At 42.3% G+C, this 23,001-nt stretch overlaps 1 protein-coding gene across 1 annotated transcript in view; it reads left to right on the top strand.

The window, feature by feature from the left end:
* Nucleotides 1–23,001, top strand: part of NCAM1 (neural cell adhesion molecule 1) — a 54,510-nt gene that overhangs the window by 10,505 nt on the left and 21,004 nt on the right. The window contains exons 9-13 of the mRNA XM_010179919.1: nt 6,422–6,572; nt 7,154–7,338; nt 7,683–7,779; nt 8,558–8,728; nt 8,939–9,070. Of these exons, the coding sequence (XP_010178221.1) occupies nt 6,422–6,572; nt 7,154–7,338; nt 7,683–7,779; nt 8,558–8,728; nt 8,939–9,070 (736 nt within the window). The remainder of the gene's footprint in view (nt 1–6,421; nt 6,573–7,153; nt 7,339–7,682; nt 7,780–8,557; nt 8,729–8,938; nt 9,071–23,001) is intronic.

Genomic DNA, 23,001 nt, shown 5'->3' with positions numbered 1-23,001 from the left:
TAGGCATGATGATTTCAAATGGTTTGGCTTTATCTTTCCTCAAGTGTTTATTGCTGTGCCATTGTAGGGAGGAGGAGTGCTTTCTCTTTGAATGATACCAGAGGTAAAGCTGATGAAACCAGTATGCCGTATTCCTCATCACCTTCAGTATTTTTAATGTCCTTTTAAGAGACATGTTTCTTCTGTTGCTGTAGCAGAATACTAACTGTGATTCGGTAAATACAGTTTTGATCTGTTGTGTATTGGTGCATACAAGTTTTACAGTATTAGCGCAGACATGAGTGTGCTTCCTGTCAGATTTTCGAATGAGGCAATCGCTCGCTGCTCTTACACACGCATTCTGGAAACCGTTGCAGAGACAGTCCTGGGTTTCTTGCCCAGCTGTGTAGCTCAGTGAAACTTAGTATGAAACTCTCTAGGATGGAGAATGTGGTTCTGCCTGTTCTCCCCACACCCATGAGTGCCATTACGAAGAGCAGACTGTTGAGTGTGGGAACAGGCTTTTTTCCTCCTTCATCTTCCTTTAAGTTGACAGGTACTGAACACCAAAGGCAGTCTCCTTTCTTCTTTCTTTTTTATTTCTTTTTTAAATTCCCTCTGTGCTGACACCATAGAGACTGAGTGAATAGGGTTGAAAGGGGACTTGTATGGGTATAAGCAAGGCAGTTCTGTGGCTACCCTGACGTGCTCAGGTAGAGCGAATGACTGGTACATCAGAAAGGGATTATGCTGAATTATTATGGTCGCCTGCTCAGCTTTCAAGGAACTTGTGCTCAACAGGATATATATACATAGAAATGATCAGGTGGATGGGAGTGAGCTTCTCTCCAGGTGGCTTCACCTCAGGCCTCTAGTTACAAGCAAATGACCTGCTTTTATCAAAGTTCAGGCTGTCTGTACCATATGTTAATACATAAGTCCTACAGTGTTCACTGGAAGCACTTTGGAAACAATGCTATGTTTCTTTTACTCTCATTTCCTAAGCTTTCATCTCCATTTCTGTAATGTCATTCTTGTGTATGCTGTTATATCCACGCATCAGCAATGCTTGTGCCTCACACTCAATAATACCATCACAGCTGCGATATTAGCAGGTGATTTTTGACTCCTGAACTGAAATGGATCAATTTGCAATTGAAATAGAGACCAGAAGAAAAATATTTGAAAGATAAATAATAGGGGGAAAAGAGAAGCCAGCAACTTTGGTCTTTCTGAACCACACTGAATACGGTCCACGCTGTTGGTGGCTTTCTTTGAATGGGAAATGGATGTTTATTGGTAAGGTTTTGCATGTTTCGCTGACGCCTGTTGTTTGGTTGTCCCAAGCCCAGTAAGTCTTGGGTGCACACATCTGTAAGCATCATGAGCTGTACATTCTCACACGGAGGTCCAAGGTTCTGTCCTGCTGTCTCTGGTCCGGGGGGGAGGGTCGTACTGTTTCGGTGCTTTGCAGCTCAAGGTCTCCTCCTCCTGGCGCAGTATGCATGTAAAAACATGTACAAATGCATGACCACGTTAATGATATCAGTGTGTGCGGGTGGCTAAAAACCAGTGTCAGAAAACCAGTTCCATAATTATCTTCGCAATTTCGTGACCTAGGTCATCAGAATCACTTCCTCAGTATGTTGGGAACGGGTTTCTAGAAATGGTAAATGTGACAAGGGAAATAGTTACTTGATAGTAAAAACAGAAGCAGTCTTTAGGTATCATTAGCCTTTGCTTAATCATCCTATGACCAATTTATAGGACACTAAATTTTGAATGCAGATCTAAATTGAGCTTATATTAGGAAGTGGAAATTGTGATCACCCCACACACATGAGATACACGACTTGGAGCCTGCATGTGCACAGAACGCATTGTGGTGCATACACTATGATACCTAAAAGCAACCTTTGATAAACTTTTATTGCTTTTTTCTGTTGTGTTCTATATCTGTTCTCTCCAGGCTTCGTGGACCCGGCCCGAGAAACAAGAGGTATAAGATTACCAGACCTTTAGCAAACTTGTTAGTTTTTTGGTTTTGGTTTTTTTAAGCATTACAGATTAACAAATCTCTAGTCCAGTAACTGTGCCAACTAAACCAGCATTAATAATACGAACAGATTAATTATAAATACATAAAAGAAAAAGCTTATAGAGTTAGTAGGTGCTTGGCATGTAGTAATGCATTTTTGGATGAGCAAACTAGCTGTGTTGGGAGTGAGTGATGCTGGTTGTCATTTCTTAAAAAAACAAACAAACAATTAAAACCAAAGAAAATCTCAAATCTGACAAATACTGCTTCCACCATTTTCTTCTATGCTACTATCTTATCTGGCTTCTAGAGTTTTAAGAATAAGCAACAGCCTGCATTCTGGGGGAAAGCATTTTTTCCCCAAAGATAGCCTCTTCTGCTCCAGCCAACTCATCTGTTTGCTCACGGTACTCCTTACGTTGGACCTTCTCTTAAAGGACAACTGCTTCATGTTCCATTTCAAAATCAATGCAGATAAATCTTTCACAAGTTACATTTCTCCAGCAAATGCTCCAAATTGCAAAATTATTATGTACCTTAGATTTGCAAGGGTCAGTGACAGGGTGTGGGATAATGCAGTAACTCAGTTTGGTGCAAATGTGATTTGTTGCTGTTTTATTTCACATTTAGTGCTGTATTTTAAACATCACAATAATAATCTACCTTTACATGCACTTGATTTGTGCACTTTTCTTGCTTCAAAATGGTCTAGAAAGGATGTTTTCAAGCAAATTATAGGGGCCAGGTAGAGGAAAAAAATTAGCTATCAGAACTGGGTGAGTCGTATTGATATTTTTAGGATCAGTTTTCTGAGGGCTCTGGGTATCCTGAATTCTTTTTTATTTTTAAGCAGTCTTAAACCATAGAGACAAAACGAACCTCTAACTTAAGCACCGTTTCATACGGGGCTGAGCAGGTACTGCCCTTTTGTACTTGAAAATAATCTGTTGAAACAGATCGATTGTGACCAGTGAAGTCATCGAGTACTCAGATGAGTTTGCATTGAAGAATCTGGAATTTGAGTGATTTCATCTCTTCAGATCTCATGTCAATTCCTATTAATTACAATTGTCTCAGTCTTTCTCCTCCTCACCCCCCAGTGCTTTCACTGTGCTCTCTGTCTCAAAATAGGAGCACTAATACTAGGAAGCTTGCTGTCTCTAAGTTTCTTGCTGTGTCTTAAAATATCCAAGTGGGGTTCTGTGAGAATGCCGTTGAATCTTATTGTTTCAGCTTGTGTAGACATAGCTTTAAAATAGCTAGCATGGGGTCTTTTAGCAGTGTAGTCAGTGGCAGGGATTTCAGTTCTCAGGAAGCTGAGTGAATACTTGGCATTATTGTTCCACTCTTACTAATGGATTAGCTAGTTTAAAGTAAGGAAGCCTCTGTGAGCTTCAGCTGTAGCAGCATATATGGGTGTTAAATCCTGCTTTCCTTGCTTTGGAGGTGCAATTACAGTGGGCTGTGTCTTCCTCTAAACTACAGCCAGCTCTACTTACTACGCACAGTCCATAATGCCTTGGTTTACCATTTTGGTCCTGCATATACTGGAGAATTGCTGAAAGACGTATTAGCAGCGTATGCTAACAAAAAAAAAACACAAAAAAACCCACCAAAAAACTCCAAAAAAAAGCAACTAGAAAAAAACCAAAACCATGTTATGACCAACAGATGCTAAAAAACTCAGTTACAAAGTACACCTCAGTTACATCACAATTTGGTGATGTCTTTCTGGTAACTGGGAACTAGTACACCCTTACAAATTTTAAAAGGGAGTTGTGGTTAGCACAGTGCAAACACAGAGCTAGGAGAGACCACTTGTCTTCTTTCACTGGAACTTGTAGCTGTGGTCGGGGTTTTCAGGTGCTGTTTTGTAATGATGTCCACCTTGTGGAATGCGGGTGAGGAGAAGGTTGATGTGAAATTAAGTTGTGGATACTTGATTGTGAAAGGACTGCAAAATCCAGAACATGAAGGGAAGGGGGAGTAAATGCATTTCCTACTTGTCTCTCCTCTTCCCTTTTGGCACTGAAGTATTGAAACGTAGGGCAGCTTTGTACATAGTGACTATGTGCCTCATGGCATTGTCAAAATTTGGAGAAAGACACCTGCGTGTATCTCAGGATCAGTTGTAGTAGCTGGCAGTACAGGGAACTGTCATACCCTTTTCTGTAGAGTGGCAATTGCAATGGTATGAGTTATTGCCTGTATCCTTTAGGTTGTCTCCCCGTTACTATGAAGTGTTTTGTTATCCAAAATCCTCAAAATCAAAGAGGCTAGGTAGAGGGATTACACGTGCCTCCATCTGGCTCACAAGTTTCTACCTATCCTGTATCTCTAATAGTCAGAATTGTTAGCATCTGGTGGTCTGATATGAATAAACCAGTACCATACTTACTTGGGTAGACATTTTTCTTTTCTTTGGAGTAGTTCTCCTAATACTTTGTTTTCTTTATTTGTGCTTTTTGCATCAAGAAACAGAGCTTCATCTTCAGAGTCAGCTGCGTTACTTAGAAGTTACCATTTTACTGTGAGTGCCTAGCACTCTTTTGCTTATATTAGGTCTTGACGAAGTGGGGAAAAGACAGGTGACTCTGGATATAAAATTCCCTTTGCTGTAATGATCATGTGCTGGTATTTTGCCATGTTTAAATTCTTGCTCGCTGATGGTGTCTTGGAGATGAATATTTAGACTGTTCACCCAGCTGGTGAGCTAAAAGAAGCTGAGAGCCTCTGCAGATCTGGACATTTATGGATCCTACTGCAATAGTTTCAGAAGTGAGCTGGGTTTCAGAGTCTAATCACAAGTCAGACGAAAGAATAGCGATATAGTCAGCCAGTGAAGAAAGGTAAAAGCAGAATTTGGTTGTGTGAGATACCACAATGGACTAATGTTGTCTTAAGGGATCATTCCCTCGTTCTAGGAAACCATGCACGTGACACCACATATACATGAAATAAAGAACTGCTTCCAGGAACACAAGGGACCAAGCACAAGAGAGGCAGTGGAGTTCGTAGCTTGTGACACTGGTTAGGGATTGCAGTAGACCTGCATGCAGGGTTGAAGGAGGAAGAAAAATACATATAGTTGTTTTTGTGTCATCAAAGGATGCTGTTTTTGTGCATATGAAAGTTGACTGCCTCATATGAACCAATATTGAGAACTAACAGATGTAATCACATTTACTTGTAGAAACTTTGTTGGTCTTGCAGAATGATACCACTAGCTCAGAACAGCCTTCAGCCCAGAGGATCTGACCACTTGAGATACCAGAGATGTATTTTGTGCTACAGCTCAGTGCATTTGGCTGGTTAATATCCTCAGGGCTTTCACTCATAATCTCAGTACTTACTCTGTATCTTCCAAGAAAATTAGTGCTCTTCGGGCATTACTTGCATTAAGCATGGCAGGCTGCAGCAGCAGGCATAGCCATGAGGGCCCTTAATTTGTTCACTTGTGCTTAGGCCAGTTTGGAAATTAGATGAGAGAGTTAGTGCTTTAAAGCTTCCAAGCTGAAGCACAAGCACTAAGGTGGAGGGAGAAGTCCTTGGCCTTATGTGCTTCATGTATTAAGAGAGCAGTTGGGCTTTGGTCACGAATTGGAGAGAGCTTAAAAGGAAAAGAAAAAGTTATATGGGATGGGATCGCTGGGTGGCTGCAGATGGTAGCCTGGATTTTACATTCCTTGTCTCTGTCATTGACATCCCCACGCCTTTTTGCGTGTGGGAGCAGTTTCTAAACTGGCATATAACCAATGCAGATTGCTCTAGAATTTTTGTGAAGCGTTACAAGACCTTGAAGCAGGGTTGTCTCTAGAAGGGTCACATCGTTTTCTTGCTCTGTTCACTGTACCTTTCTCTCTTCAGTGCCAGGTACAGTTTAACGTTCGGAGCTTTCATTTTACCTGGTTCAGCTCTGAGGTCTGGATCTGTTATTAATTCCATTTCAAGAACACTTAGAAAAAATAAATATCAGTGAGAGAGAGGAAGGCCTCCATTCTCTGAGCGAAAACACGGTAGCCACTGGGTAGGTTTTCTACGAGACCATGCTGGCAAAAATTGTTCATCAGACCTGGATTGCTACAGTTCTCATTCTGGGAAGAAGGTGGACTTACCCAGCTGTCCTCAGACATGTAGTAACATCTGATACTTCAGTCCTTCATTTCATTTTTCCCCTTCTCCTGAGTGCTTTGAATCACTGCAGTTGGCCTTGTGTGGCAAGGAATCTTGCTTTTGGAATTGCCTCTCTATGCCCATGTTTTCACCTGGTCTCAGGTGATCACTTCTGAAGTACTGAGCACTGGAGGGTTGTTGTGAGGTAGACTTGTGTTTGTTCCCATCCCTTTAGTCTGCACAACAGGCTCGCAGAGCTCAGCCTCTAACTCTCTTTTCCTTTCCTGCCAGACCCTGGATGGGCGCATCATAGTACGTAGCCATGCCCGGGTGTCGTCCCTGACTCTCAAAGAAATTCAGTACACAGATGCCGGAGAATATGTATGCATAGCCAGCAACACCATTGGGCAGGACTCCCAAGCCATGTACCTTGAAGTGCAGTGTAAGAACTGGAGGATGGGGTGGGGAGGGTGCCCATATGTTTAGAGGGGGGGCTGTTTTGATTTCCTTTTCCCATGATGGGACAGGCACGTTCAGCTAGGGACATGCGTGCTGTTTAGGTAGAGGGCATGGGAAGCAACTAGTCTGGAACAGTTTTGTTGGAGACGTACTGCTGTGTGCATACGTGCAACTGTTTGCTCTGGCTGCCTCCAGCTGGGTTACCGTTTGCACCTTCAGAAGATTATGGGCCACGAATCTCCTGCAGTCCCACTTTTTGGGTGCATCAGAGTTCTTCCCTAGGATATATTCCCAGTATGCGCTTGCTTAGGTGCATAGCATGCTGCTTTCTCCTCCTCCCACACGTTGTTAGGATCAACCTTTGGGACTAAATTTCCTTCTTACGTCTTTCAGCAAAAGACAATGCCTATCCCCCCAGATGGGAAGACAGTTCCTCTTTACTATATTAGATACCCTTCCCCATATTAAACTGGAGCTCAGCCAAGGGATCCTTTAAAATGAGGCTGTCTGGGCTACGGTAGGAGATTTTCTGGCACAAATTGCCTTCACTAATGTCTCTTTCAGATGCACCCAAGCTTCAGGGCCCTGTGGCTGTCTATACCTGGGAGGGGAATCAAGTGAACATCACCTGTGAAGTATTTGCTTACCCGAGTGCTGTAATCTCCTGGTTCCGGGATGGACAGCTGCTTCCCAGCTCAAACTACAGCAACATCAAGATCTACAACACTCCATCAGCAAGCTACCTGGAGGTGAGGGAAAGCAAGGAGGGCAGGAGGCATACTCAGCCAGGAAGGCTCAGTACTATCAAATAATTTACACTCCTGGTGTTGAAATAGTTAAGTCTTTTGTCAGGGCATCCTGTTGGTAGACAAGAAGTCACGAGGGCTTTTTTGGCACCTAAACACTAAATAAATCAGGTAATGGAAGACACCACCCCCGCCTTGCTCTTGACTGTCTGTCCACTGCAGTTCTCCCCTCTGTGGACAGCCTTCAGAGCATTAGCACCTGTACTTTATTGTGGCTTTTCTCCCCAGCACAATATAGAGTGAAAAGGGTTTTCTGATCCGAGCATGAGCCTTCATTCCTTCCACAGGTGACGCCAGACTCTGAAAATGATTTTGGGAACTATAACTGCACAGCTGTGAACCGCATTGGCCAGGAGTCCTCAGAGTTCATTCTTGTGCAGGCAGGTGAGCATCCCTGGCAGGATGATAAGGAAGTGCATATGCAGCTCTTGAGCTGAGGTGACAGAGTGACTGTTCATTTCTAGTTTGTGCAGGTGGGGTAGCAGGAGAGCCAGCTTTCAGAGAGATTTGTGCATTGGGGTGGGTTGTAGATAAGAAGATCCACAATATCTCTGTTTCCTTGTTTCTGAAGTGTCACATTCTTTTCTGCACTGCCCATACACTTTGACAGAGCTGTGATCTTGGATTTCTGACAGCCATTACATATGAGCATATGTGTGCACATGTGTTTCTCAAAATCAGCAGAGTTTCCCTAATAGTGCAGGTAGTGCAAGATAGAAACCACACAGCACTGTGTGCCAACCGAAGAGGCCTGGTGTCTGACTGCATGACAGACTGGAAGGGCCTCTGGTGTCCTCTCAGGGCTGCCATGGAGGCAGATTTAGAAATGGTCAACCTATGTCCTGCAGTACCCTAGGGAAGAGACTGCAAGCACATGATAGCATCCAGGATGCTCTTGCTTCTCAGTTCTGGTTGTTCTCTTTCGAAGAAGGTACTGTAACTCTCTAGCCTCTTAGAGGAGAGAGAAGACAAAGGTCTCTGCACTGTCTAATTAGCATTCTTAAAAACCCTCATAATAGCCTTCCCCTCCTGAAGGGAGCCTGTGCTTTGTCAAGCCATGACAAGGGTGCGTTTGATATTCCCAGTTTTCTGTTTTCTTGGCCACTAGAGCTTGTTTTTCGCTGTCTGCTGTATCACTGGTTGTTTTCCCTTCCTCCCCCAGATACTCCGTCCTCTCCTTCCATTGACAGAGTGGAGCCCTATTCCAGTACTGCCCAAGTGGAGTTTGATGAGCCTGAAGCTACCGGCGGGGGGCCCATCCTCAAGTACAAAGCAGAGTGGAGGGCACTGGGCGAAGGAGAATGGCATTCGAGGTTGTACGATGCAAAAGAAGGTAGGATGATAAAACAAAATGTTACCTCCCTCACCTGCATCTCAGAGGACTTGCTTTCCTTTAGGGGAAAGCCAGAGTGGAGACTGGACCCAGAACAGGGCTCTGTCACATGGGGTGAACGTGGCAAAAGTATATGATAGAAATACGGCATTTATTGTTGACTTAAAGCCTGACCCTCTCTTTGCTTTTCCTCCCTTGTTTCTGCAACAGCAAATGTGGAGGGCATGATCACTATCACTGGCCTGAAACCAGAAACAACCTACTCTGTGAGACTGTCTGCAGTCAATGGCAAGGGCGTGGGTGAGATTAGCCTACCATCCGACTTCAAGACACAACCAGTTCGTAAGTAAAACTGAGACCTCCCTCTGCTTCTCCAGTTCTCTTTCCTTGCATCTTTCCAGGGAATCTCTGCCATGCATGGGTGACACCTTCTTCTCCTGCAGTTCTTGCTGCACGCTTTGGTTTTGTTGTGCTTTTTGACTCTAGTGAATTTCGTTACTAATTAAAAACCTCCCTTGAGGGTAGGAGGCAGAGGAACTATTCTATTTGCACTAGTTTGTGCCCTGGGTTACTAGTATATACTTCACACTGTCAAAGAAAGGGGGCTATGCAATGGAGAGTTTTAATAAGAAAAAGCAGCGAGTTGAGAAGGGTATTGGTCATAGAGAATATAACATCATTGTCACAAGGGAGGTTTTTTTGCAAATCAGAAGTTTAGATTCAGTATAGGACTGGCCATGAACTGTGGAAGAAGGGAGAAGGAGGGGCATTTCTCTTTCCTGCAAATCACTGCTTTAAGGTGCTCATGCATCATGTGAGGTGATTTCCAAACCCTCTCGTCTGCTTTACTTGTGAAATGTTCCGCTCCAATGGCAGGATGCTCTGCTGTGGCCTAACACTGTCCCTCATCTTTCAACCAGGAACAAAAAAGGCAAGAATTAAAAGAGAGTTGTTCAAGACAGGAGGGAGAGAAAGAGGAAAAAAAGTCTAGAGTGGGTAGGGGAGATTTGACAAAAGCAGGCAGGGGAGACGTTGTCTCTCGTCCTTGTACACAGCCTCATCCAAGTGTTAGGATCTGTATTCAGCTGCCCACAGCCCCTGGGCTTCTTCTTTCCCATTCCCTTGTATTGAGATCTACACCTGATTCTTCCTCCCACCGTTGCACCCATACTTGTGTACCTATTTCATAGCTCTTCTGAAACCACTACACAGGACCCTCTCCTTAATTCAGAGCTGGCAGTATTCCTAGCTGGTGTCCGTGCATGCTTGGAGGCCCTGTGAGCTGTGCATGGTCTTGGTTTTTGTCTGCTGACTTCTGCCTCACCGGAATTGCTGAGCAGTGTGGGACAGTGCACATGACTTGTTGCTTGGGCATCCCGGGCCCTGTACAGTAAACCAGCCCTCACAATTGAAGTCCAGTCTGTGATAACTCCTGTAACCTGCCCCATTCCCTAGGGTTGGATTTGAGACAGCTGGTGATGTTTTGATTTTCCAGCTCCGTGTTCGCTATCTCCTTTACTCACGTCTTCTACATTTTATTTTTTATCTATCTCTGTCTTTTATTTTGGTCTGTGTTCCATCCATGGAAAAACTGCAGGCATCCCTCACACACGTAAGTGCATCTCTGCATTTCTTTCACTCTCTTTTTATGTTCCTAGAATGTTCCTTTAACACACATAACATTAGCTTTTAATCTAGTACCTTTTTCCTCTCAAGGTGTTTAGAAATGAAGTAACTGATACTGTCCATTTCCTAACAAGACTGACACCAGAATAGTCATCCTACTTTGCATAATACTGCTCTTTTTAGAACAGAATTAGGGGTTAACATCTTTGTCTTTATCATAAAGCATGCAATTCAAATATTTAACTTAGTGATTGCCTAATAATAATAGTTAGCATGTTGATTACAGAGTGGAGTAGTGGAAGGCTTCATGTTTATGAATTGATTATAAGTTTTCAAATTTTAATGAAGATAATTCAGAAAACAAAACAAAACCAAGATGAAGTTTTAGCTGAATTGTAGATCTGGCTTAGGCCAATTGAGAGTCAACAGTCTTCAGAATTTTTAATATCTTCACAGTTTTGAAAACAAAAACTTCAAGAAAAGAAGTCATGTTTTTTTGTCTCTTTTCACTAATACTTTTTACTGTTATTAGTCTTTGGACAGTCTTCCAGCACTTGTGTAGATTCTATACCCAAATAAATAAACCTCCTATTAAATTCTTTAAAAAAGCATGTTTTCCCCTTCCCAATGCAAAGTGAGTTAGAGAGATCTGATGGATATGTTTAATTATCAGTTTGGTTTAGTGAAACATTGTATGCTCCCTAGCTTTGTACCTTTCAAATTAGAGTAATGGCAGCTAAAAGAAACCTCTATCAAAGTGAGCATTATTCTGTTTATTAAAGTATGTGTCCCTGTGGTGAGCTGCTGTTATTCCCAGGATTGCATGGGCAAGCTTTATGAAGCTGCTGTTGCATTCTTTGAGATTTCTGAAGCTGAAGTAAAAAAGGAGATATTTTTTTTCCTAATTACTGGATTTCAGTTATGCTTGTGCTATTTTTCCTTAAAGATGGTATTATATGAGAGCTTGGTCTTAGTGGACCACTACCAGGATGAATGGATTGGTAGTCAAGATGAATGAATGGACAGCTGAATAGAAAGAATTGCAAATTGAAGTAGTTAAAAAAAAAACCCACCCAACCTGGGAGATATGTTTCCAGCACATATATGCAGTCAGTTACTTAAAATTGTTTGGAGCCTGTTCATTTCAGTAGAAGTAATATATCCCTTATATGAAGTTAAACATGGTTAGTATTATGACTATCAGGCAAAAGATTTGATGGCCCCTTCTGAATTGGAGATAGTTAACAACACACAAGGGAGATAAGGGCTTCGGTATTCAGTCTCTGTGCGGATCAGTACCACAGGAAAAGGGAAAAGATCTAATTAAGAAGAGAGGAAAAAGAACATTAAAAGCTTTGTTTCAGTCACATCGACAGATCTGTCTGCCAAGCCTCATGTTCATCACTTGGGGACAGGTACGTAGCTTTGAAGAACATTAAATCACACTTGTAGTAGAGTTTTTTGCTTTTTTTTCGTGTGGCAATCAGCTGTCAATCAGTCTGTAGTCCCTAACTCTGCTCCCTTGTAGGGTGAGTTCCACTGCTGTTTTCCTTCTTTGGACTATAACTTTTTTTTCTATCTACTAATTAAGTTGTGCTGCTGCTCTTTCAAGCCCATTTATGCCTCGCAGCCGTGATCCTTCTGAGCATTCAGTTCTCTTTCTTTGCTCCCTGGGGTTCTCATCTCAGATCATGAACTGGGTTGCAGCAACGGTGAAGAGATTGTTGGTACAACAGAAATGCCTTTTTTCATCTGTCCTGGAGTTCCAGTCACATGATATTACTTGTCCATGGGCAAAATGAAAATCAGGATAAAGTTGGGTATCCCCTGTTCTGGTGTGACTTGAAGGTCACAGAAATGTGTCAGAAATTTCACAGGAAAGAATATAAAAACTCTATTTTGACACCAATTAGGGCTGTATTTTCAGACTAGCCAAAGCAACTGGTTTCCTTTGCCCTATTATTTAAAGTTACTATTTGAATGTAAAAACTGACACCATTTTTTAATGCCTGCTGGAATATGTCTGTAGTTTTTTTATGGTTTCTTTTTTTTAATTCCTCAATAAGCAGTAAGTAGTTTCCTTCTGTCATAGATGCACACGAAGGCTGAAGTAATTAGTAATCCAAAATGCAGGTCTGGCAAAGTGCATGCACTTCGCTTACGCTCTATGTCCAGAGAGGCTTGATCTGACAAAATATTACCAGATTGGTTTGGAACTTGGCAATCTTTTGGCAATATTTAACAGGAATCAACTCCCTTCCTCACCTTCCTTTCTCTTTCTTTAGCAAGTCCTGCTGCACCTACCTCCTGTTTAGCAGAGAGTGAGTATGGTAGGAGAGGTTGTTGTTGTTCCTCTTTGCTCTGCATGAACCTCCTCACTGCGTGTGGTGCAGTCTGCCTAACACCCCTGGGTGCTTTCCTCCTTTTCTGTACGTATATTTCCTCCCTCCCGAGTGAAAACTGAATCTTCAGGTAGAGGAACTACAGAGAAGCATAATTTTGATTTTCAGGACAGGCAAAAGCCACAGACAGCTCCCAGGTTTGCTGGACTTAGGAAAGGAAAGAGATTGAGAGAAAGATGTTGAGTGAATCCCTGCCCATGTGAAAGCTGGCTGCTCTCACTGGCCTCTGTCATTACAATTTCTGATCAGTTTGTGTTCTGTTCTTGGGGATGTCTTATGGGATACGCTCAGCTTTTGTGGTGAAGCTAAATTTCCTGAAACCAACTTAGCACAGCAAATAATGAATTTAGTTTTTCAGCTAAATGGAGTAGAAGATACTCAAGTGATCAGCAAGAAGTGGCTTGTGCTTCCCCAAGTCTGTTACTAAGACACCTCCTAGACCTGTAGAAGAAAGCTAATTTCATTGTACCTTGCTTCATCATATTTTAAATCTGCATAATCAGATTTAGGTTGCAAATCACACAAGAGTCTATTCTCACGCCAGCAGCGCTGATATCACCATGCGAGGAAAAGGAATCCATAGAATCATAGAATATCTCCAGTTAGAAGGGACCCATAAGGACCGTTGAGTCCAACTCCTTGCTTCTTGCAGGACTACATAAAACTAAATCATATTACTAGAAGCATTGTCCAGATGCTTCTTGAACTCTGACAGGGTGGGTGCTGTGACCACTTGTATGGAATAGCAGAGAAATCCCTCACAGCTCTTGTGTCTCAAGCTGTGACTTTTGGAAGTAGAGACATTCTTCTTTGTCCTTCTGTCCTGGTAATCCTTGTATTTAGTGCTTGTACAGTCTGCCTTTTTGCTCTTGGGAGTGGAGTGCTTAGCAACATTCCCAAGGGGCTTTCAGTCTGTCAGCTTCCCTCATAACTGCCGTGTTTCTCAAGGGTGCTCACACTTTGTAGGGCTGTTAGATACTTTTTCCTCCTCTGAGCCTGTACCCTGGCCCAGTGCATAGAGGTGAGAGAGAACAGTGTATCAGGAGGGTAAGTTCTCATTAGTCCTTGCTCCTTTGTCTCCTGTAGTTGGACAAAAGCTAGCAATGGGATGCTGCTCTAGAGGGCCTCCCAGAAATTCCAGTCCTTAAGGGACTAGCAACATGTGAACCTAGGTTGCTATTTGGGCCAAAACCAGAAAAAACGCCGCCTCTGAAATTGGATTCAGAGCTTCAAAACTCTTCAGGATGGAAAAGCATCAGTAGGGACCCTTGGAGCTGTAGCTTGCTGCAGGATCTGTGCAGTGCAGGCTGGTGTCCCTGTCAACTGGAAAGGCCTGCATCTGGCAGCACAACTCATGATGTGCACAGGGGTTGGAAAAGAGCAGCAGTAGAGCACAAGTTCTGCAGCTTCTTCAGGTAATAGATGTCTGCCATAAGGATCCAGTATCATACTCACTCTCTTCTCATTAGACCTCTACTCTTTCTGTTCTGTCACCTCTGCCTCTTATTGACATGGTAAGCTTCACCTTTACATGTCCTGTCTATCCTTCATGTTTCCATAGCAACTCAGCCTCTTGCTGAATCCGAGAGCTCAGAGCCACCAAGTGAGTAGACGGGAACTGCTCTCCTTTGGTCCAGAGTGCTATTTGTTATGCTGTAGCCCTTCTGTCAAGGGAATTAAAGCACTATACTGCATTCTGTTGATGTCTGTTAACCAACAATCTGGCGTTAATGTGTTGTGTGAGCATGTAGCTGTTAACATACCAGCATGGTACCACTGTTCTTCCTGTTTCTGTCATCCTGCCAAGCATGCGATAAAAAATGGAAATAGAAGAGACATGGAGAGGGAGAAAGAGGGGAAGAAAATAAATTTCACTTATTATTTCCAAAAGGAGTATTTTCCTTTCATGTTTTCCATTAGTGATTTTACTGTTGAAGCTGCCTTCGCTAAAGGGACAAGGACCAAATAATCTTCTTTCTACGCTGCCTTGCTCTATTTTCTGTGAATTTAGGGAGATACAGTTGATGTTACAGCTATGGATGTTGGATGTTGAAAGAAGATGCAAATGAGGAGGTAGAATATCTTACAGGGGAGAGGACTATAGGGAGAGAGTACTGCCTCACCGTGCCACATATGTGCCACCTGCATCAAAGGGGTTTAAGACTTCACAAGAAGTCCGTATCTGAAATGAGAATTGGATTTGAGTTCCTTCAGTCCTTTCTCAGTGCCTTGTTGGTTAGACAGCCATTCCTAGTGGGACTGAGGCAGGTAAGCAGATGCTTTCATGCTGGATCAGAGTAGTCTAAGGAAGATTAGCTAAACCTTGCATTAGTTGATTTCTACGTACAAGAACCGTTTTGAAATGTCCGCTTCAGCCTAGCCGTTAAGAGTTCAGTGACACACCTTCCTGATACTGAGGGGATGTAACAAATGTATGACTTTAATCCCTACTTGTAGGAGATTTAAAGCCAATCACATGTTGATAGGAAAGCCAAGCAAATGTTTTCAATGCAGTCCTGGAAGACAAAGACAAACACTTTAAGAAGACAGAGGTTTACATGGTGCATATGTGTGTTTTGAACAACTAATCATTTCTGCAAAGCCAAATGCTTTTCTTTTGATTTGCAGTAATAAAATGTATGTGGTTTTGTGAATATGGTCTTTAAGATAAAGACCTTTGTGATGACCTGTAGTGGGTTAGAAATGGTTCATCATCATTGGGAAACACTAAAAGCATGACATATGTGACTGTTTTGGGGTTTGGGGTGGAGGGAGAAGATAGTATGGATAGTCTAGAACCATCAAAGGAATTAAAAAAAAATAATTAGTGCATTTATGACGGGTGCATTCCACAACCTTACACATTGCATGAAACGTCCTTTTATCTGCCAGTGACCACAACAAACACTTTCCCTCTTGCAGTACTTTTCATGTATACAACATGCTGAACCACAGTTCCTGATGCATCTGAAGTGGCGGTGGTTCTGTATTGCTGAAGAGAAATTTAATTCAAATCAGACTTGGAGGGTGGAGTGGAGGGGACAAAGGGCAGAGGAAAGGTGGCAACCAGCAGCTCTACTGATAATCTTTTCTTTCTTAGGAGGGAAGGACTCCATTCTGGCTGCTCATATGTGGGACTAGGAGATAGCTTTAATGTGAAGGAAAATGCTGTGTTATTGTTTTGCAGAACATTCCTTGTTCCTTTAAAAAAAAAGGGTCTTTTTTTACCTAGAAATGATACTAAGAGCTAGTTCATGATAAACATTTTCCACACTTCTTTACGTTTGGTTGGGGCTGGGGGGATGTGTTTGGGCAGGGGTTGTGTGTTTGTTGAGGGAGGGGATGCGGAGGTTTTTTTAAGGGTAGAAGTTTCAATTTTCACCCACGCTGAAGTTCAGGCTCTTATACTGAACAGAAGCAGATGTGATCTCTCACTGCCTCATTGTCGTTTGTGTACACAGCCAGTTTATGCAAATAGTAAACACATTTGTATGCGAAATTGCTCTGCAATATATGAGTATGCTGTATTCAACAGCATGAAAGGGCATTAGCACAAGGTAGATGCTCTTACAACTTTGCATCATTTAATTATTGGTGATGTTTCTGAGTGATCTTGTGTCTTGCCCTAACCTAACCTCAGTGGTTAAATGAATGAAACCAAGAGCAATTCGAAATGGAGCGCTGCTGGGTAGCATCGTGAAGTCAGGAAAATTAACAGTGGATCTAATTGAAACCTAATGAAGCTGAAAAAAGTGTCTTCACTGACTTCAGTGAGTTTTTCACTTTATGTGATCAGTAACATATGGGAGATGTCTGTTGTCATGTAAGAGGTTTAGGAACATGTGTCTCCTTTGACTTAATGCTCTTAGGTTGCTTGGATAAATAGTTTTGTTTCAGTGGCAGTCATGAAGTTTTTCTTGCAGCTCTCCACTATGGAATCTGTTTTGCCTAGCAATGTTGGAGGTCACTAGGAAAAAGTACCTTTTTCAGTTGAAGCACTGATTTGGGTCTTTTTTCTATCTAGTCGTCTGGTTTTCCAGAATCTATAGGAACTTACGTCATATTTGCTAGATACTGGCCAAACAGATTCAAGAGGGGCAGGGTGGGGAGGACACTGAGCAAGAGACACGCAGGTGGAAAGCCAAGTGTGAGTGGTTTCTTTTTGCTATAAAATCTGTGTTACTTGCACAGTGCATCCAGTCAATTCAGAATAAGTTGCAGCCTTGGGAGAAGGCTCACATGGGCATCCCAAGGCGCCCATGACTCTTTGCTTTGGAATTTCTTTCCCCAATAAATGGGCCTGTTCACCAAGTATTTGTGATAAGATAGACATGTGTGTGTGGGGGGAAGCCTATTTGCCTAAAAAGTGAAAGTTTGATAGCAGCTGTTCGTTAACTCATTTTTCTTTCCCACTTCTTTTTCCTTTCCTTTTCACTCAGTCCAGATTTACCAGGAAGTAAGTACAGATGAGTATATTCTCTGCCTGTGTCCAACCAAAATCCAAGAGCTACTATTGCAGTGCCTCTAGGCAGACAGTGCTGAAGTCCCTGTCTCCAAAGGAATTCAGTGTTCAGAGGCAACTCTAATCTAAGATCTAATTAGCTATGGAGTTAGGGAGAAGCATTTTCACGGAACAGACAAAACTGCATCTCTCCTTTTCATGCTTTTTAAAGTATGATCTGCAAGTAAGCTGATCAGTGGTACCCTTGGTAATATCAGTAGCTATAAAAGATGTTTTTATCAGGTGCCTTGGTTCCGTAGTCCTGAGAGAGTAAGCTCTAAGACAGTCAGCATTCTGACTGCCTGACTTGTACCCATGACAAAATGTCAAGGTTTTAAGCTGAAGACAGTATTTCCAGATGTCTTGCGTGTCTTAGAAGCCTCATCCACAGTAGCTTTTGGTTATGTTTACACTGCTAATTTTGCCTTTGATCTTTAACAAAAGCTTTCTCTCAGGAGGAAGTGATCTCAAAGGCAACCTCTCTTGCCACTTTTTAAATCTCATGTTATATTAAGCTTACTGGGAATTTGAAGTAAGTTTCCTCGTAAGCAGAAGACACTGAATGCCTTTCCAGGCAATCACACAGTAACCCTTCAACTTCCCTCCTCCATGATGCACCTGCCTCAAGTTCCATGAGTCTGTCTTTATAACTAGAGACAATGGGTTCAAAGCTTAGATGTAACACATCGGTTTTACATTTTGTACCATCAGTTCTTTCCCCAGTCATGGTATGCACTTAACCTTGTCAGATACAAGCACCCCAAAGATTAAGGGTTTAGTTCTCTTTACACCAAATCAACAGGGAAGTACTAAAGCACTGTGCAGTAGCCTCATGAAGATGAGACAGAGGAATAATCATGAAAAATTCAAGTTATGAAGTAGTCAGTGATTTAGGAAGGGAAACAGAACATGTAGTTAGTGGTGTCCTTTAGTCCAACAACTCATTTTTTTTTCATTCCCCTGTCATAGTCTGTGCAATTTTTCATCCCTTTCAGCAGTAGCTGTCGTCCTTGTGTCATCTTTGTAATTAATTTCCAGTGCAGAGCACCTCATTCCTCTTCTCATTGACAGAAAAACCCTTTGCACACATGAAATCATCAGTGCAATTCATTGTATGTGACTTGTGCCATTCCTTGAATCTTCAGGATGCATGCGTTGGACGGAGCTTGTGCACTCTGAGTGATAACTGTCAGTCTGACCAAATTCTGGTTGCAGCTCTTTGACCAAAAGCTCTGTCCTTAGAAATGTATACACATAGATTTTTCTCTTTTTCGGTTATTGTTACTGTTGATTTTTAGGAAAACATTTGTTTCTGCAGAAGGGAGAATACATCGATATGAACTGCCAAGGTTTGTCTTCACTGATGGCCAGCCGCGTGGACTGTCATTTTGACCATCCCACCTCTGCTGCCTGGACTGTTTCTGAATAACAGCGTATTCCCTTTTTCTTTCCAACAGTCCTGTGGATTCGTTCAGCTGTCCCAAGTTCTGGTGCACACTCTACAACAATTTTTGTTTCTTCTTTGACTTGGTATTAATAAGCAGCGATGCAGCTGTGCCTAACACTCACAAGGTCATAACTTGGTGCTTTCTACGATTTAATATCCTTATATTTCAGGCAATTTTACTGTCTCCCCTGTGTTTCTGATATATGCTGGCTAATTTAATTTTGTTTCTGTTTTATTTAGTCTGTAATTCTGTTGTTGATTTTTCCCTTGCCCATTGTTTACATCAGTTTTTTAATTTTTTTGTATTTTTCATGTGACCTCCTCCACTTTCCTTTCAACCAATCATGTGCGTGCGTATCATGTGACTTTGTCATGTGGCTTGCATGGTGCTGATGATGTCGTCCACGCTGGTGAACAGAAGGTAAAATACTTTGTTCTGATTGGTTGCCTAGATTTGGGGTGAGGATTCCCCTCTGGTCAGTGACCAGGGATCTCCAAATTCTGTCACTCCAAAATTCTTCTACAAGCCTTTTGGAGAAGTCGCTCACCACTGTCTGCATGTGAAGAATTCAACTTCAGTCTCCTACGCTGAGCTTGAAAAAACTAGGAGAGAGGAAAAAAAATAAAGGACAAAATTCCTGTGGCTCAGTCACTTGCTTCTTTCACTCTCCAAATCCAACAGTCAGCGTTCTAGTAAGGTTCTAAAACCCTCTCTGGCATTATCACCAATGGCAAAAACCCTTTTGCCTTTCAGGGTACCAGCGTGCCAGCTACAAACTGCTCGTTGATGGGAGATCATGGGTGAGATGCTCAGATAATGTGAACATCCAATCCTCCCGTTGCTTTAGCAACATTTTGACCCTATACAGTATACATGTATAAATACACATAAGCACATTCACACCATATGTATTTAGTAGCCTATCAAAAGGATCTGAAGTTCCCCATCTCTGAAATGTAGTTATTGGCAAGCATGTCACATTATGATTTAAGAAAGACTTTTTTGTATAATGAACTGTGTTTTTGTAAAATAGCGGATATAGGCACACACAGAGTACGTGATGGGAGCTGGACGTCACACAGTTTGCATCAGGAATACTATTGTACCTTTCTTGCCAGAGCACCTCATTCTTCCCACACAACATCTCAGAGCCTGTCAAGGGATTTAATTGGAACTCTTTTACCAGAAACAGTTACAGAAGCTAGTGATCTCCATGAAATCAAGAAGCAAATGATTGACCCCTGCAGCTTACGGAGATTAAATCAGTCTCCAAGTAAAATGTGTGGTAGTTAAAACAATCTCTGCAACAGTGTGATTTTTACAAATTCACTTAATACTCTGTGCATAGTGTAAAGTGGAGGGTGGAGGGAGGGAAACTCCTGCTTTTCTACTTCCCCAACTAAAAAAAAATAATTTAAAAATGGCTTTTTTTTGATCTATCAATTCTGAAATCACCTTATTGTCTTGGATCACTACCAGGAAAGGATTTAGGCCGGGGTTTGCCAGGAAAACAAAACTAACACCAGTAACCTTCCCACATGACTGCATGCATGGAAGCAGCCTTTCTTCCCCTAGTCTCTTCCTTATCTGGTCGAAATCCAGGAGGACTGAAGACTTGGTTGTCTCGTTTTTGCATGTTCTTCTGTTTTTGTTCCTCCTTTTTGGTTGTTGATGTTTGCTTCTCTTGTGTGCATTCTGAAGACTCCTTACCTATTCTTTCTCACCCATGTATATTTACCACTTGTAGAAACTTTCCATAGTTATGGCTGATGTGTGTTTCATAATGTGACGCTGTAGGTCACAATCTGGTCCCATTTACACGATGGTCAAAGATTGCAGAAATCAGCTGCTTCCTTGTTCATGTGTTGTGGAGTTAAAAAAAAATAGATTGCAGTTGTATTCTCTGAGCACAGCAAGGATGCAGGATCTTCAGTGCCAGCTGGGCAAGGATTTAAGCTCATAGTCTAAAGTGCTGCAGTTGTCTAGTAACCAATTTGAGCTGCTTTTCAAAGGTGGGCAGAAGGAATGCATTTGATAGGAGCAGAGAAGAGATGAGATAAAAGGTCTCTGTCATCTGCACTGCTATCACTTCTGGGGTCCAACACGCATTCAGTGCCCTGTGACTAGGGAAAATTTCGTGCTGCTTTTTAGTATTCTAAAATACTTCTCTTCCCACCTCAAGTGGGAGCACCTCAGTCCTGGTGCTTGTGGCACTGTCTGAAAACCAGATAATTAAAAATAATTAGCTGCTTCTGAAATCCAGCCACATCAGATGAGTATTAGATCAAGGAAGCACTTTGAATATAAATTAAACAATGGTGGAAGAATACCAGGAAACGTTTATTGCTTCCCTGCAGCAGGAGATTATTTGTGCTAATGGCTTAGCAGGAGTGGATAAAAAATAGTTTGAAAATGCAATGGCTCAGAGCACTGTCCTCAGCTACCCTCACATCACATGTAGGAGCTAACAGGTACTGAATGAGGCTTCAGGACCCTGCAGCACAGTTCCTTATTTCAAGCACAGTTGGTCAGAGTCATTAAAAGTTACATCTGAAGGCCAAAGAGTGGATCTCTGAGTTTAACACTAGTGATGTGTACCCTGACAGGGCCGTGCCATCGTGATTTACGCTTCACTTCACGCAGGTACTGTCCCATATTCTCATCAGAGCAAAGCACTGGCTTCTTTCTGAAATTTACAGACGTAGATGCTGAAAGAGAAAGACCATGCAGTAACCCTTGGATGACTCCTGGGACCTGCACTGTAATCCTAGAAAGGAAGATCCCTAGAGCTGCAGAGGATGTGAAAGCAGAAACAGACTTAGTTTCCTAAAAGGCACTAAAGAGACTGAAGGCAATCTAACTCATGGCTTGTCATTTCTGGGCAGTGGCATCTTTGGAAGAGCCTTCGTAGAGCAGATGAGTTGCCTTTTGAAATACAGGACTTCATGAGCTTTCTTGAATTCTGCTCCAGAGAAGGTTTGCTCAAAAATAGTTTGAATTGCAAGAAGCAGGCAATGTGCTGTGCATGTCTATTAGTTTTTCTTCTAGGTAAAGCACCTGCTTGGTTCACTTTTTTCCTTTGCTGCAGAGTGTCCCTTGGGTGAAGTTTACATCAGTGGAAATAGTCAAGTTCTAACAAAGTATGTAGGGTGGCTGAAACCTGTGAACTTTACATCTTGGAGCAAAATCCATCCCATTTCTCAAGGAGAGTAAAGCATAGGGGTGAAAATTTAAGTTACTTGTCTTCTGCTCTCCAGGAGACTCCACTTGCAGTATTTGGTGTCCTCACAACTGAGCTGAATAAGGTGCCATCAGGTGCAGACATAATCACGCAGCATCATTGCACTCTAGAGTGAAGCCGTAAGATCCTGCATCCCTCCTCCTGTAGTAGAGTGAATTCTGACTGCTTAGGTGTTGGTAACATGATTATGCAGAGGAAGACTGACATGCTTGGAGGTGTTTGCTCTCAATAAGCGAAGTAGCAGCATCTCAAGGGGGATTCCTTAAGGATTCCACTTTTTATGGGCGGAATAGGCAGATTTCTGCAATATGTCCAGTCAGCTCAGTGTAAATGGGAGATCCCTAGGCATGTAGCACACCTTTGTAATGCGCTTTTGCTTTTCAGCCCCCATCCTGTAGGGAGGATGCATGTTCTGTGAGCATGAGTTTCTTCTCTAACATTCTGACAACCTTTTCTCTTCAGCTACTGACACTTTGGCTCGTTATGGGGATGCTGATTCTGCTGGACTAAACTCTTTCCCCTAGACTACTTTCTCCTTTATTTGAAACTGCACACTAACCCATTTTTTAATTTTACAGCCCTGTATCTGGATTACAGCTGCCTGCTTAAGAGAAATTAAATGCCATGTGTTTATGGACAGAAGATGAAAGTATTCTTTACCAGGGCTTGCACTGCTATAGCTGTTGGATTTCAGATGTCAGAAGTGGTTCATATTCTCCTGTTGGAAGAGAATGTTTCTCAGAGCAGTAGTGTGTTTAAACTATTGAGGAAGGAAGGAATTGGGAGCTAGAAACTAGACAACTCAAAGTAAAGATAAGTTTCAGCAGAGAGGGTAATTAGTCACTGGAATGGCTGTGTGTAAGCTACAGCAGCACCTCTGACATTTAAAATTTATCAAGGATGAGCGTCTTTACAAAGGATGTTCCTTCACATTTTAGTCTTGGTGCTCAGTCACTGAAAAAAATGTCTGGCCTGTGTTAGATAAGAGGTCAGATTCTCTAAGTACAGTGCTCCCTTACCACTTCAAGATCTCTTTACTTGTTACTATTTGTCTC

The sequence above is a fragment of the Mesitornis unicolor genome, unplaced genomic scaffold, assembly GCF_000695765.1.
Source record: "Mesitornis unicolor isolate BGI_N332 unplaced genomic scaffold, ASM69576v1 scaffold6902, whole genome shotgun sequence".
NCBI classification, from domain to species: Eukaryota; Metazoa; Chordata; class Aves; order Mesitornithiformes; family Mesitornithidae; genus Mesitornis; species Mesitornis unicolor.
This window is presented reverse-complemented; position numbering and strand designations above follow the sequence as displayed.